Source organism: Heteronotia binoei, chromosome 1 (genome assembly GCF_032191835.1).
Source record: "Heteronotia binoei isolate CCM8104 ecotype False Entrance Well chromosome 1, APGP_CSIRO_Hbin_v1, whole genome shotgun sequence".
In the NCBI taxonomy this organism is placed as follows: Eukaryota; Metazoa; Chordata; class Lepidosauria; order Squamata; family Gekkonidae; genus Heteronotia; species Heteronotia binoei.
Genome location: NC_083223.1, coordinates 79360129 through 79374307, shown reverse-complemented (window position 1 = coordinate 79374307; position 14179 = coordinate 79360129). Strand labels below are relative to the sequence as shown.

The 14179-nt window shown below is 44.5% G+C and overlaps 1 protein-coding gene across 4 annotated transcripts in view; it reads right to left on the bottom strand.

Annotated features, from left to right (window-relative positions):
- The window catches only part of DOP1A (DOP1 leucine zipper like protein A), an 88656-nt gene that overhangs the window by 28799 nt on the left and 45678 nt on the right, over positions 1-14179 (bottom strand). For 3 of the 4 annotated variants that reach the window (XM_060236531.1, XM_060236542.1, XM_060236537.1), the window contains exons 12-17: positions 13459-13573; positions 13010-13039; positions 10048-10278; positions 6414-7047; positions 4013-4287; positions 3601-3753 (exon numbers count right to left, since the gene is read on the bottom strand). In XM_060236531.1, the coding sequence (XP_060092514.1) occupies positions 3601-3753; positions 4013-4287; positions 6414-7047; positions 10048-10278; positions 13010-13039; positions 13459-13573 (1438 nt within the window). The remainder of the gene's footprint in view (positions 1-3600; positions 3754-4012; positions 4288-6413; positions 7048-10047; positions 10279-13009; positions 13040-13458; positions 13574-14179) is intronic. The other variant, XM_060236547.1, reaches the window with a different exon arrangement.

Sequence of the window (14179 nt, the reverse complement as noted above, 5' to 3'; positions counted from 1 at the left end):
TCTTGCTAATTCCTGTAGGGCGTTAGAGGCTGGTTTTCGTGATTCCTCGGGTAAGGAGGGTATCAGGGTGTTGAGATAGGTGGTTAGGTTGTATGCATATGCTGAGAAGCATGCCGTGTAGTTTTGTATCTTTGTTGCAGCTGTAGTGAGCGAGTATATCTTTCGCCCTATAGTATCGAGCTTCTTGCCCTCTCTTTCCGGGGGTACCGGGTGTCTCGTCTGTTTCGATTTCGAGGAGGAGTGAACTATTATGGAGTTGGGAGCCGGGTGGGTGAACAAGAACTTTGCATCCGGCGCGTGGATCTTGTAAAGGGCTTCGACTCTTTTGGAGGTTGGAGGTACCGATGCCGGCTTGTCCCAGGCTTCCTTGAGTGTCTCGAGGAGGACGGGAAGCATAGGGAGAGAGGAGCTTGCTGGGAGGTCTGAATGTACGAGGTCAAAGACGACGTCCGAGACCCTGGGTGCGTCTGTGTTAAGCTTCAGGTTCAGCGAGTTCGCCATATTGGAGACTAAGTCAAGGTAGGATTTCGGACCCTCTGATGGAGACAGGTCCGCCGGTTTAGCTATATCGGAAGCCGGGGATTGTAGGTCCGACCCCGAGGAGCGGTCGGATTCGGAGAGTTCGGCTTCGGAGTCGTCGTCGGATTCGTGCTGTAGGTCTGGTTGGGTTTCTACAGGTGGCAGCTGTTTGTTTGTCGCAGTGTGTATGGAGCCCGGTGGTGAGGGCAGTTTCGGCTCGAGGTCGAGGCGGCTGCGTTCGTCATGGAGCTGAGCGAGTGTGTCGTAGTCGAGGTGGTGTGTGCGCGGGGACGCTTCGTAGTGTCGGGTTCGATCGTGTCTGTCCGCGCGGTTTCGGTACCGAGGGGAGTCATGGTAGCTGTGGTAGTGGCGCCCTCTCGAATCCGAGCGGTAGCGGTCGTGAGAGGGGGATCGTCGGTGCCCTCGTCGGGTCCGGGGAGAGCGAGATCTAGATCTCGACGGGGAGTAGTAGGAGTATCTCTCTCTACGGCGGCTGTGGGAACGGTGACTGCGGCGGCTGCGGGAACGTTGGCGGCTGTCCCTACGGCGGCTACGGGAACGTTGCCTACGGTGGCTGCGGGAGCGTTGGCGGCTGCGTGAGCGTTGGCGGCTGTGAGCTCTTGGTGTGGGTTGCCGTGGTAAAAGGACTCTCGGAGTTGAAGGTTCCCTGGTCAGGGATTGGGCTTCCAGCGGCTTAGAGAGATCTACGAAGGCGCGGGGGTCGAGTGGTTGGTGGCTCTTTGCAGGGGAGTGGACCTCGAGTATTTGGTCGGGTGGAGAGGTCGTGATTGACGGCGACTTGGAGGAGATGCGCACAATCTCCAATGGTGTGATGTTCGGCGTCGGCGTCGATTTCACTGTTGGTGTCTTTGGAGCCGAGGCGGAACTCGTGGTCGGGTTCGATGTCGATCTTACTGCGGTCGAGCTCGTGGCCGGGTTCGAGCTCGTGGGTTGCCCAGATTGGTCGGAGGGTCGATGCGCAGACTTGGTTTTCTTTATGCTGGCGGTGCTCGTCGGATCCACGTGGGCGGACTCGGAGCGGTGACGCTTCTTGGTGCCGTCCGACTTTGTGGTATGTTTGCCGGACTTAGGCTTGCAGGGACCTTGAGCCACGGAAGCTGCCGGCTGCGCCGTTCCCACGTGGAGTGGGGAAGATGGCGGAGGCTGGTGTTGCGCGCCATGCGGTCGGAGGGAGGCTTCCATTAGATGGCTCCGGAGTCTCGCGGCGCGATTCTTGCGGGCCTGTTTGCCGAACTGGCTACAGTGGACGCAGGAATCCGTGCGGTGGGTCTCCCCGAGGCAGAAAAGGCAGAGGGAGTGCCCGTCAGACGATGGGATCTTGGCAGAGCAGCGCGTGCAGCGTTTGAAAGTGACCTTGTCCCTTCCTTCCATCCGCTCCCGGGGGGGGGGGGGGGAGGGTGAGGGAGAAAGTCCGAAAGATAGTGAGGAGGTTTTTTTTTTTTTTTTTTTTTTTATACGATAGCAGGTGAAGATGAAAGACTGAAGTAGGTTGAAGAAAGAAGTAGTTTGCTGAAGATTGCAATGAGGAAGTTGGAGATCAACGAGGTAGGTGCGATCAGGTCAGCGGTAAGGAAGAAACTGAGTGGCTAGACGCCTCCCCCCTCGTCCGCGCATGCGCAAACGGTGGCTCCGCCCCAGGACGAGGGGGAGGCGCGCCAGATCTACGATCAAGATTGCTTTGAACTCTCCGAGGTCAGGGCCATTCTGGAAGAATACCCATATGTGTGAATGCACAGAGACCACGAAGAAGATACTATAATTATTCATGAGATTAAATCATTAAAGAAAACACAGATCGGAGTCTGACTCACAATGATTGGGGGGAGGGTAGCTTTGTATTTTCCAAGGTTTTGTGTTCTCCTAGCACAACCATTAGCCACTATAAAATCATACATAAAAATGCATATAGACAAATAAATAAAATAATAAATATAATACCACAGTTCATAAAATAATTTGAGAGGGTGTTTGCATCATATTCTATTTCCAAAAGACGCACCACTTGCTAGATAAAGAGAACTACACTCGCAACTATTACGGAACAAATTAAAACAAAAGTGCTGGGTTGGATCCAGCACTCTGTCAATGGAAGCTGCAGATGCAGATAAAAGGTAAAGCTAAAAAGTGCATATAAGTGAGAGAAGGACTAGTGTTTTGGTAGAACAGAAAAGTTAGAATATCACTGCAGAATAGTTCTGAAGTAATAAGGCGTGCCAACAAAAAAACCCAAAATGTATTTATTTATAATTTAAATTTACAGACTACTGTACCCCTGAATACACACAGCTCAGGGCAGTGAACAACATAACGATAAAAACATCCATAGATAACAAAACAATTTAAATAATACATAGATAAAAACATTCTCAGATAGTGTTAACACTTCAAATTCCAATTATGTCACTGGTGAAAAGGAGGCAGGAAGAAAAAAGGGAGGGTGAGGAGGGAGTGCCAGTAGGATAGTACCCATCACTGTCCTCAACCAAAGGAATGGTGGAATGTCTCTGCCTTATGGAGATGCATTAGGTCCTGCAGGGCAGGGATGTTGTTTGGCAGAGAATTCCACAAGGTGGGAGCCAGGGCAAAAAAGGCCCTGGTTCTGGTCAAGCACAGCCATACTTCTTTTGAGCTGGAGATCACCAGTAGATTGTTCCCTGCAGAGTTTAACATTTATTTAACATGTTTTTATCTATGTATTATTTAAAATGTTTTAAATAAATACATAAAGATGCTGGAGTGTATGAAGCTTCTAGAGATTCTAAACAAGAGATGACAGTAGTTCAAAACTGGAGGATGAACAACTATGGGAACAGTGGCAAGAAAAGATATGACTAAAAAGGTACCAGTTTTTGATTATGCCATAACTGCAAGCAGGAATGATTGTCTATATTTGAATTATACTGCTTGTCATCACCAATATGAGGCTTCTATGGCTTGCACTTAGCCAGCATAGTCTGCCAACACAACACATTATTCTAAAATAATTTCGCTGATAATGTACACAATTCCCATATGTAGTGCACCTCTAAAAAGAGTATGATCAGTACGAAGAGATTTTACCTTGTCCCTGTGAGTCAACTGCTGACTTATAACATCCTCACAAATGCTAGAAGATGGAACTAAATTGTGTAACTGGAAAAAAAGCTCTACACTCTTCTGGTGATGCTGAGGGGTTCCATCACCTAACTGGTCCCACAAAGTTAAAGCCACGTGCTTTAGGAAAGAGACACAAGACAACACAGTTACAGCAGGAAATAAACAAGAAGAATAAATTAACCTCAAAATAGTAAATTAATTTTTAAATTTAATTTTTTTAAAAAGTTAATACATGTATCATCAGATTGCTAGGTGGGGCAGTACTGCAAGGATGCTAACATGGGCCAAGCTTCTGGAAAAGTGGCAAGAAACTTTCTAAAGCCCGAAAAGAAAATTTAAAAATGGAAGTAGCACATATTTAGATGTTTTAGTATACCTTGAAAAAGTCTGTCTTCTCAGCCATGTATCGCAGGTTGCCTTGAATAAGTGGAGGTCTAATGACAACAGCCACCCTTCCTTGATTTGGACTCAGAGGTGGTGCGGTTTCCACGCTGTTTAGGTTTTCTCCCGTGACAACAGCAACTGATTGAGTCAAACCAACCAAGTCCATTATTAGAGAAATAGTGACACCCTGGATTCTAAAATCATTTGCTTGCCTGCAAGCGCTCATGAGAGTCTGGAGCCACAGGGGAGGTTGCTCTTGTTCACAATCTGAAACAGAAAACCGGGGGGGGGGAGGGGGGAGGCAGGGGAGATCGTCTTAAGGAATGTAATTTCAATTTGCATCAGAAATGCATTATTCCCCCCCTCCCAATCTGGCATACCTACTTCAGCTTTATGGCATTTATCTATCACAACTGTCCTTCATTGTATTGACATTTGAATTAGCAGTTTCAGTAATACATAAAAGTTATATTTTGCCATATTGTTTATTTTGTTTCAAGCCACTGTGTGTCATTTTTCAGTTTTGGCAAAAATCTAATCAAAATAGTAAGATAAACAGAAGACCCAAACTACTAACCGGAAAATACGGCAACTAACTCTAAATGTTAAGCAGGGGCCTTGATTTACTATTTTCAAAAATATCAGTACTCCAGGCACCCCCACCCCCCAAAGGAAGTTGTTCTTGAAATGCAGTGTTCCAAAGCAGTTTGTAATAGGGAATGGAAGGCAGCTGTTCAAAGCAGAAAAGTCAAGAGTTCTGCTAGGAACACCCCAGGCATCTGGGCAGCCTAAACCTAGGACCCTGGGTCATGACCATTATCATAATCTATTTGTCTTGCCCTGGGGGACCAAAAGAAGCAATAATATTGAACAGATAATGTTAACTGGAGGAAAAATATCGCTTACAAGTTTAAAATGATAGAAGGAAATGAGAGTAACAGCAATAATAAAGTGTCCCATAAGAACATAAGAGAAGCCATGTTGGATCAGGCCAATGGCCCATCCAGTCTAACACTCTGTGTCACACAGTGGCAAAAAAATTTATATATACACACACACTGTGGCTAATAGCCACTGATGGACCTCTGCTCCATATTTTTATCTAAACCCCTCTTGAAGGTGGCTATGCTTGTGGCTGCCACCACCTCCTGTGGCAGTGAATTCCACAATGTCCCAATCAACATTAACTACAGAAAATGGGTTGCTCAATCTCTATAGATGAAAGGAGCAAATCTAAATGTGTATATTTGTCAGTTGGTTCACTAAAAAAACAGGACAGCCTTTCTTGAAAGTGTTCTGCCCTGGAGGTCTGTGCAGTTTTCAGGGCTGCAAGAACTTCCTTCACTGATTGTAAAGCTATGAATAAACCATGAACCTCAAACCTTCCTTTCTATTCCAATTTCGTGTGATATTATGATGCTTTGACTCTCCACCCCTAAGCATGATAGTACAATCAACATCAGCATTAAGAAACCTTAAGTGGAATGGAATAGCAAAATCCTTAAATGACTGTAGGATGAAGCCCTGAAGGAAGATAAGTTTAAGTTGCTGTAGGATGTGGATATCACTGGAATAAATTTATTTTAGGTGCTGGACTATCTTAGTTGAGTACTGAAAAGAAAACCTGACACTGGCTGTCAGAAGGCATGGGCCCAACTAGAGTAGCACTTCAGGAGCGGCTCCTTAAAGATATGGAATGAAATCTTGGGAAAGGAATTGGATGGCACACAACAAGACAGGGCAGAAGAAACTGCAGTTGGTTATCTATGGAGACATCTGTAGGTCAGGTAATCAGAAAACTAACATAACAAACGCACCGGAGGAAACATACACTTGTGCTATGAGACTTAATAAAATAAAAAAATTAAAATCATTCCTACTACTTAATGGAGGGCACTAGCATCCCATCACGCTTGGCACACATCAAGGATCTCATAGCTGTGACATACGCAAAATACAAGGGCTTATTGATGACAAACATATCTTGGCATTTCACCAAGAGTCCCAGAGATTGCCTAGATGACAATTGACAAATCATCAGAATAGTCTAAAAAGACACTGACCCATGTGTGGTTTATTTATTTTATTTAGTAGTATTTATTTATTAACTCTGATTATTAATATTAATGTTACTAAATTCACCATTCTGCAGCAGAACCCTTCAAAACAGATAAGCCAAAGCAAACCTCAGCATCTCTTTTTAGAAACCCTTTTTGCTAGCAAATAGTCTAAACTTTTATGCCTCATCAGTTTTTGAAAGGACTGAGCTATGCCCTTTGGGGGGGGGGGAGAAGAAATAAAAAGTTATGCAGCAAAGCTTCTGCTTTACAAAATTCACAATCAAATTCAAAAGAAAACTTTGAGAGAAGGAGGTGAAAAGGAATGGAACTCACCAACATCTGTCTTCTCAGCATGTATTTCTGAGGTATGGTTTCCCTCTGCAATGTAAACAGGAAAACTTGAACATTCAAGGAAGAGCTGGCATGCAGCAATAAAGGCAGAGAGGTATTCTTTTGGTGTGGTCTTCTTATTTGATTTCTTCCCTTTAGCTGCATCTCCTTGAGAGTCTCTATTGCATTGTGCAGCCTCTCCTTTCCCTCTAGCAAGGTCCTCCTGAAGCTCTGCTGCCAAAGGCCGAGATAAGGAATTGCTTGGAATGATATACAGGTTGATAAATCTGGTTAAAAACTGTTGGACATACTCCAGGCAGCACTGCATTGCAGTCTTTTGAACTGCTGTTGTCTTCCCACCTCGAGATCCTGTCCCCTGTGTCATCTTGGAAGGAGGCTGCACTATGGTCTCCTCAGAACCCACTGTAGATGCTGTCTCAGTCTCTGAGGAGGCACTGCCTATGATGGCAATGCCAGCTGTTCCAGAACCCCCACTCAATATCCTGTCAATGTCATCCACTGTATCTGCCTGGTACTGGACAAACTCTGTAAAGCCGCTTTCCGACGATCGACTGCTTGGAGGATTTTCACCATCTTCAAACACCTCACTAGGAATTTCTACAGAAACCAGTGGCATCTAAGAAGAAATGATTAAAATATTAAAACAGTAAATCTGAATGATTTATTGAAAATACAAAAAGGAGAGACTAGTTTAGGGCATTTATTTATTTTAGTATATTTCTATTCCGCCCATTCCCCATAGGGCTCAGGGTGGAGTACAACATATGATAAAACAATAAAATACAATAAAAACATTCTGCATTTCAAACATTACTTCCACATATTTCTACCAGAAACATCTTACTGCATTTGCTTTTTCCTTTTAGTCTAACAACAGATCCAGAATTGCCAGGTTTTTTTTACCTCATAGTTATATTTGTTGCCATTTCTATTTAAAGGGACCAATACAGACTGCATATTTGAAGGGTTCCAGTACCACACTATGAGTTAAATCTAATGTCTGTTCCACTAAGTTTTCCTCCAATGGAGAAAGAGTAAATGGAAGGAAATAATTGGATACAACCTAAGAGGCTTCCTGGAAATCAGGTTTACAAAAGCAACAGTCAACTGTTTATTGAGATTCTTTCAAATGATGTACTTCCAAATGGATCCAACCATGCTATGGATCCTGATAAAAATTATTGCTGACTAAAAGATGCCTGTCAGCAGAGCATGAATTTCTCACCTCCTCCCCACATTGCCACCAAAATATCTCCCACCCCCATACTTCTACTGGAGGCCAGGGAGCCAGGAACAGATAAGAGGGCAGAAATCAGCAAAAAATTACCCCTCCGACAGAAATAATTAGTGGGATTTATTCCATTACTTTGGTTGAATTCATCTGAGCTAACACCAGTATCAAAATGTTATAGTTTCATTTATTACATATAGACAGCATATTATGCTGACGGTGTGCCATCTGAAATGCTTGTCTGTGAGAAAAACACCGCTCTATGCCAGAGGGGTGGTGAGATTTTTGTGGTTTCCCCTTTCTAGTGTTGACTGCCAAGGAGCACCCCACACGTAATAGCCCATGAGCCACTTTTTGCCAAGGGCAATAGGGTTTAGCATGAAGGAACACACCACTCTCATGATCTCCTATGAACTCTTACATGTCAAGAAAATAAAAAATGCACAATTTGTTTGGTACCCACCTAGGGTATTCAGTACCATCACTTTAGAGCAATCAGAGCCATGAATACTTTTTCTCCAGCAGGTATGCATTTTATAGTACTTGTGCAATGTGCAGTTTTCCAGCAAAGTTTTAACAATAAGGCCAGTATGGCCAGGGTGAGAGGATCCCAACAAGTCATTTTCAAATTTGCACTACTATGCAGTGAAGAAAAGCTAATTTAGTACAACAACTGCATAGGTTCAACATAAGCAAAACTTTGTAGAGTTGGAATACATCAGTACAGTACATGCAAAATTCTGAACTTTGCATATCACACAATGTGGCTAAAAAGTCAGAAGGTAAATTCACTCTAAATATTCAGTCAAGTTTGGTCTTGTTTTTACCATTGTGAATAGGGATGGGCACAAAGTGAACCACAAAGCAAAATTTGTCACAAATTTCCCATTTGTGAACCAAAGTTCATGACGGGTCTATTGTCATGAACTTTTAAAGCTGTTTGTGGCAGTTCATGGATAGAGCAGAAAGCTGCAAAAACAGTCAAGTGGTGGGGAGCAACTCCCCATTGCTCAGCTTTTTTTTGGGGGGGGGGGTGTTTCTTGTGCAGTTTGTCTTATACTGTTTTTCAGGCTTTCTGCAAACCCTGCTTAAAGGGAATCAAATAGCACCTTTAAGACCAACAAACTTTTATTCAGAATGCATGTTTTTGTGTGCACACAAAAGCTTACATTCTGAATAAAAGTTTGTTGGTCTTAAAGGTGCTACTTGACTCCTGCTTTGTTCTACTGCTTCAGACCAACATGGCTGCCCATCTGGACCTGTTTAAAGGGATTGTGGTCCCTTTCAATGGGGTTTGCAGGGCCACAAACTGGTTCGGTTCATAACCAAAATAAACTGCATTTTTCTGGTTCGTGCCTATCCCTAACTATGAGCTCCTAGTTTTCCTTCCACCATCACGATTCCATGCCTCCCCTAGTAACATCCCTGTAATACAATTTTTCTGCTTCTGCCCCACCCTACACAACAGACATCTACCATCTTAATCTGGAAGGAAAGGGTGTACTAGTGGTCCCAAGATTAGCAAGTGATTAATTTCTTCATTCCACCCTCTCTCCAGTATCTGAGAAAAGACAATAGAAAAAAGTGTATGCGCTGATAGTTAAATAATTGTTTTCCCCAAGGGTCCATGGCATGCTGGGATACTCAGAGTAATTTTCTACAATGTAAAAGCCCATGAGCAGCACGCGGGTGTAGTGATTTTTGTTCCACCAAATCACTAGACAATGGTTCTTGGTCTACATGTCCAAAGTATAGTCAAGAGGCCTGTCGTTTTAAACTTGTAAAATAGGCCTCTTGCCTGGAATCTAAGTGTTTATGCTGGCAGAGATAAGGGAGTGGCATGTGGCCTGCAATAAACAGATTCAGGTGGGAGTGCCAGTTAGAGCTATCTCCCAAACTAGTACATTTTATACAGCTGTGAGAAAAGAACCAAGGCCATTCTAAATGAAACCCCGTGCTAGTAATTAACTCAGGGGGTTGACATCACTGTGCTTGATCCTGATCGATTGTGATGGGCCCAGCAACTAGTCTGAACCAAGCATAAATGTGGCTATCTGAAGCCATGTTTGTCTGAGTCTGAACACCTCAGGCTTCATGCATGTCATTATGCTGAAGGTCTGAACACCCCAGACTTCACGGCTTGCTGTTATGCTGAGAGTCTGAACCACTCAGGCTGCCTGCTTTGTCTTCTTGTCATTATGCTGTGATCCTGCTGTGCCTGGCTGAATGCTAAGAATCATTTGTGCTATGTCCTCATGCCTGCTGACTGTGTTCTGGGTAAATATGATCACGGTATAGCCATTCTTAAACGAAGATTTAAATTTCATAGAAACTATTTAGAAATTGATCTGTTACCTTCAAACAGAAAAACGGTTAGAGGCTTACCTTTTTCTCTTCCCATTCTTTGATGCTGCTGTGTCTGCTTAAAAGTTGCAGTGCACCATCAGTACCAGCAGATAGCAATGGAGGCTGAACTTTGCTAAGTATCTTGGAGCAGAGCCTCAAGGAATCTGTTAGTTCAGAGAGGTGCAATGTCTGGAGGTGGCTCGTAAGTGCAGAGATCATTCTGAGCAAGAGCTGAGGCAGATGTTCAGTTTGTATTTCAATATAGGTCTCCTGGTAAGATACGTAAATAAATGCAATTGAGATACTGTCTCTAATTTGCACTTGCAATAGATTTCAGCTTTTGAATCATTCCATTCGTCACCAAAATGATAAACAACACCAAGTGGCAATAAAAAATATAAGGTTTGAGCCTAAGTATCTTTCCAATAGTGTAAAGGGCATTTTCATTCCCCATAAGCTTTCAACTAAAAAGGCTTCATTTTGTTAACTGTACTGATTGTTGTCATGTAATGTATCTGTTTTCTTTGTAAAAAAAACCCTGAGAAATAAAGTAAGGGTTTTTTTGCGGGGAGGAGGAGATTCCCCCCCCCCCAATTTATTTATAAGATTTCCACTGATTTCTCTTCTTTCGCAGAGGCCTCCTCCCATGTTACTTCCAAGAACCCACTGATCTGCAGGAGTCGCATTTCAGGAAGCACAACAGGTTGAAAAATATAGGGACAGGGTGGCCAAGGGTAGCTCTCCAGATGTTTTTTGCCTACAACTCCCATCAGCCCCAGCCAGCATAGCCAATGGCTGGGGCTGATGGGAGTTGCAGGCAAAAAACATCTGGAGAGCTACCCTTGGCCACCCCTGATATAGAGGAAATGCCACTCTTTAACTACAAGCATGCTTACAGTGCATAGGTCTAAACCCATAATAAAAATGTTGCTATTAATATTAAATTTGCTCATCTACTTCATGCACAATATTCAGGGGCTAGCCATTCTGTGAGAACATATCCCAGAGTAGACAGGGACAAGGTACAATGCTGCTAAGAGCAATAGCCTCTAAGGAATTTGGGGAGTGCAGACCACAGGATATTCCATAGGTCCTAGGGCCATGATGGCGAACCTATGACACGCGTGTCACTGGTGACACGCGAGGCAATTTGGCTGACACACCGGAAACCAAGGAGTGTGGTGAGCCGCGAGTCCTTCGGAGGCTGCTGAGCCCGTCTTGGAGGAGCAGCAGCTGCTAAGATGAAGGCGAGAAGAGGCAGCAGCAGCGCAGCGGGCCGCAGCCGCCGCCTCTTTCCCCGGCTCCAGGCCGGGGGTGGGGGTGGGAGGGAAGGTTGGGGGTGGGAGGGAAGGCTGGCCGACGCTGCCAGCGCCTCGCCTTGACCTGGGGGTGGGAGGAGACAGCCTCCTGGCGCAACCCGTCCCCCACCCAAAGCAGAGGCAGCCAAACGCGCCTCCTCCTCCTCGCAACAGGGCCGAGCTTTGCAACCCCCTTTTCCCGCCCTCCCCGGGGCCTGAGGAAATAGGTGGGTACAGCAAGAAAGAAAAAAAGAGCATTGCAAAAAAAGAGGCAGGGGGGGGGAAAGAAGTGCCCTCCTCGGCGGGTCGCGCCTTTGCAATGCCAGGGCTTTGCAAATGCAGGAGCAAGGCAGGTGTGTTTTTTTCCGTTTGTTTGCACGGAGCGGCTGGGGGGGGGGAGGCAGAGATGGCATTGCAGCAGTGTGTGTGGGGTGCAATGCCCGAAGGGGCGTCGCTCTTGGGCCTGTTGTGGGGCTGCCCCCCCCATCCTCCTCCTCCACCCGGTCCTGTTTTTTTTTTTGCAACCAACATGATCTTTCTCACTTTGCATCTCGCTCTTTCTCATGGCCGCCTGCCGGAGGCGAGGTTTCAGATTTAAAGGACAAGCTGCCCTTTTCAGCTTGGAAGAGGAGGAAGGGGGTGGGCGATGGGGGCTGTGTGTGGGTTGCAAAAGGGCAAGGGGAGGGGAGCATTGGGTCGCCCCCCCTTGGCTTCCCTTGGCAAGCGCTGGAGGAGAAAAGGCGGGAAGAAAAAAAGATACACCCTTTCCCGCAGGGTTACAATCCCCAGGTGGGGGCAGGGGATTCCCCTCTCCCCAAAATACCCCCCCCCCAAGTTTCAAAACGATTGGACCAGGGGGTCCAATTCTATGAGCCCCAAAAGATGGTGCCCCTATCCTTCATTATTTCCTATGGAAGAAAGGCATTTTAAAAGGTGTGCTGTCCCTTTAAATGTGATGGCCAGAACTCCCTTGGAGTTCAATTATGCTTGTCACACCCTTGTTCCTGGCTCCACCCCAATGTCTCCTGGCTCCACCCCCAAAGTCTCCTGGCTCCGCCCCCAAAGCCCCCAGATATTTCTTGAATTGGACTTGGCAACCCTCTTTCTTTATTGGGGCTGCAAATATCATCAAATTATTGATATTTCTTGAAGTGACACGGTGAAGTAACACGCGACCCGAGGAAGACTACACTTTTTCCCGATTTTCGACACACCAAGCTGAAAAGGTTAGCCATCACTGTCCTAGGGTATAATCTGAGGTCATGTGATACTGCAACCTTGTGGGACCTAAGCAGATAGAGCTAAGTTTGGTCAAGAGTCGGGAGACCTACTGGGAACTGTGTGTATTCTGCCTTGAGTTCAATAATGGAAGACAGGAGGGATATAAAGGAAACAAATTCATCTAGGGCTAGAACCTGAATTCTGCTCAGTGATTTCAATAGCAATGAATGAATGTGGTGAATTACATCCTGTAAAATGTAATTTGAATGCTGGGAAAATGCAACAGAGCCATAACAGAAGCACAACCAAAAGTGTGTGCAGCAAATGAGAAATATCTATAGCATAAAAATGATCTGAACACATCCTGGAAGAATGAACTGATGAAAAGCATCTCAGAATAATGCAATGGCTAGTACTATATTTGCACTTAGCGTTGTACCCAAATGCACATTTAAAAATGGAAAACAGTCTGAATATCATACCTGACAAAGCACTCTCATACTTCTAGTAGGCTTTGAAATGAGAAAGCAAAGAATTTGAAGACAAGACAGGTTACAGAAGGGAAAATGCATTTCCAAGAGTGCCTTAAGAATAATGTTCACATTATATCTATCCTATGAAAACTATAGAGATTATGACATTATAAAGAACTACTGGTACTTATTAGGTTTCACAAAAGCACACAGCAATATATTCTACTATCAAATGACAATATAGTTAGAAAATGGGAAGAGTTGTAACAAAAATCCTGTGATAAAACTCTTGCACCTAAAGAAGAACATTGACCTGTGTGATAAAAATTACATTTTACATCTTATCACTATCAATTTAAAACTAATTAAACTAAAGACATTTCCTTTGTGTCTGTGTTACTAAGTAACAGAACAGTAGCTACTTTGTATGCTTGCATCCAACAAGCAAGCAACCTTACCAAAGAGACTATATCCAACAAAAAATCAACCAGTAGGCAGAAATTGGTCAGGGGGAGTTCAGCAGGCTCACTGCCACCACCAGGCAGAGTCTGTAGTCGGGCATGCAGTGTTCTCCTACAAAGAAGAATTTGGCAGCAGTGTGACAAGTATATAGAAACAGGTTGTTTCATTTAATAGGCCCTAAAAGTTATCTGACTGAAGAACTTTTGGAGCCAACTACATCTTGGATGAGGTGGAACACTATACAGATTTTTCGTACATTTTAAAACCTGAAATATCAAAAAAGGGAAAGATTTGGGTTTCCTTTAAATTGCTGTTACATTTGCTAATACATGTTACAGTGTAGCAAGTAGTACTACAGTGATGATTTCCATGTGTGAATGGATCATCACAGACTCACCAATCTCTTGTATCACCTCCATGTTATCAAACACAACAGATGGGATGCTACCTATCATTCAGATTTCCACTGATGCCCTTCTCCTACTACAGAGTCTCACACCCCATTGCAGTCTATTACTGAGGGCCTCCAAACCCCCAAGAGCTGTATTTTCAGGAGTAAAGCAGGCAGGGGAGGTAGGAAAGCATACTGAGAGCATAGCTTGAAGTGCTTAGAATCCAGAGCTCTCCAATAGTTCATACATAGCCCTGGGTTTGCACTAATAAAAAAATACATTGGGTTAAACAAAAAATACACAGTGTTAACATCCCCCTTCCAAT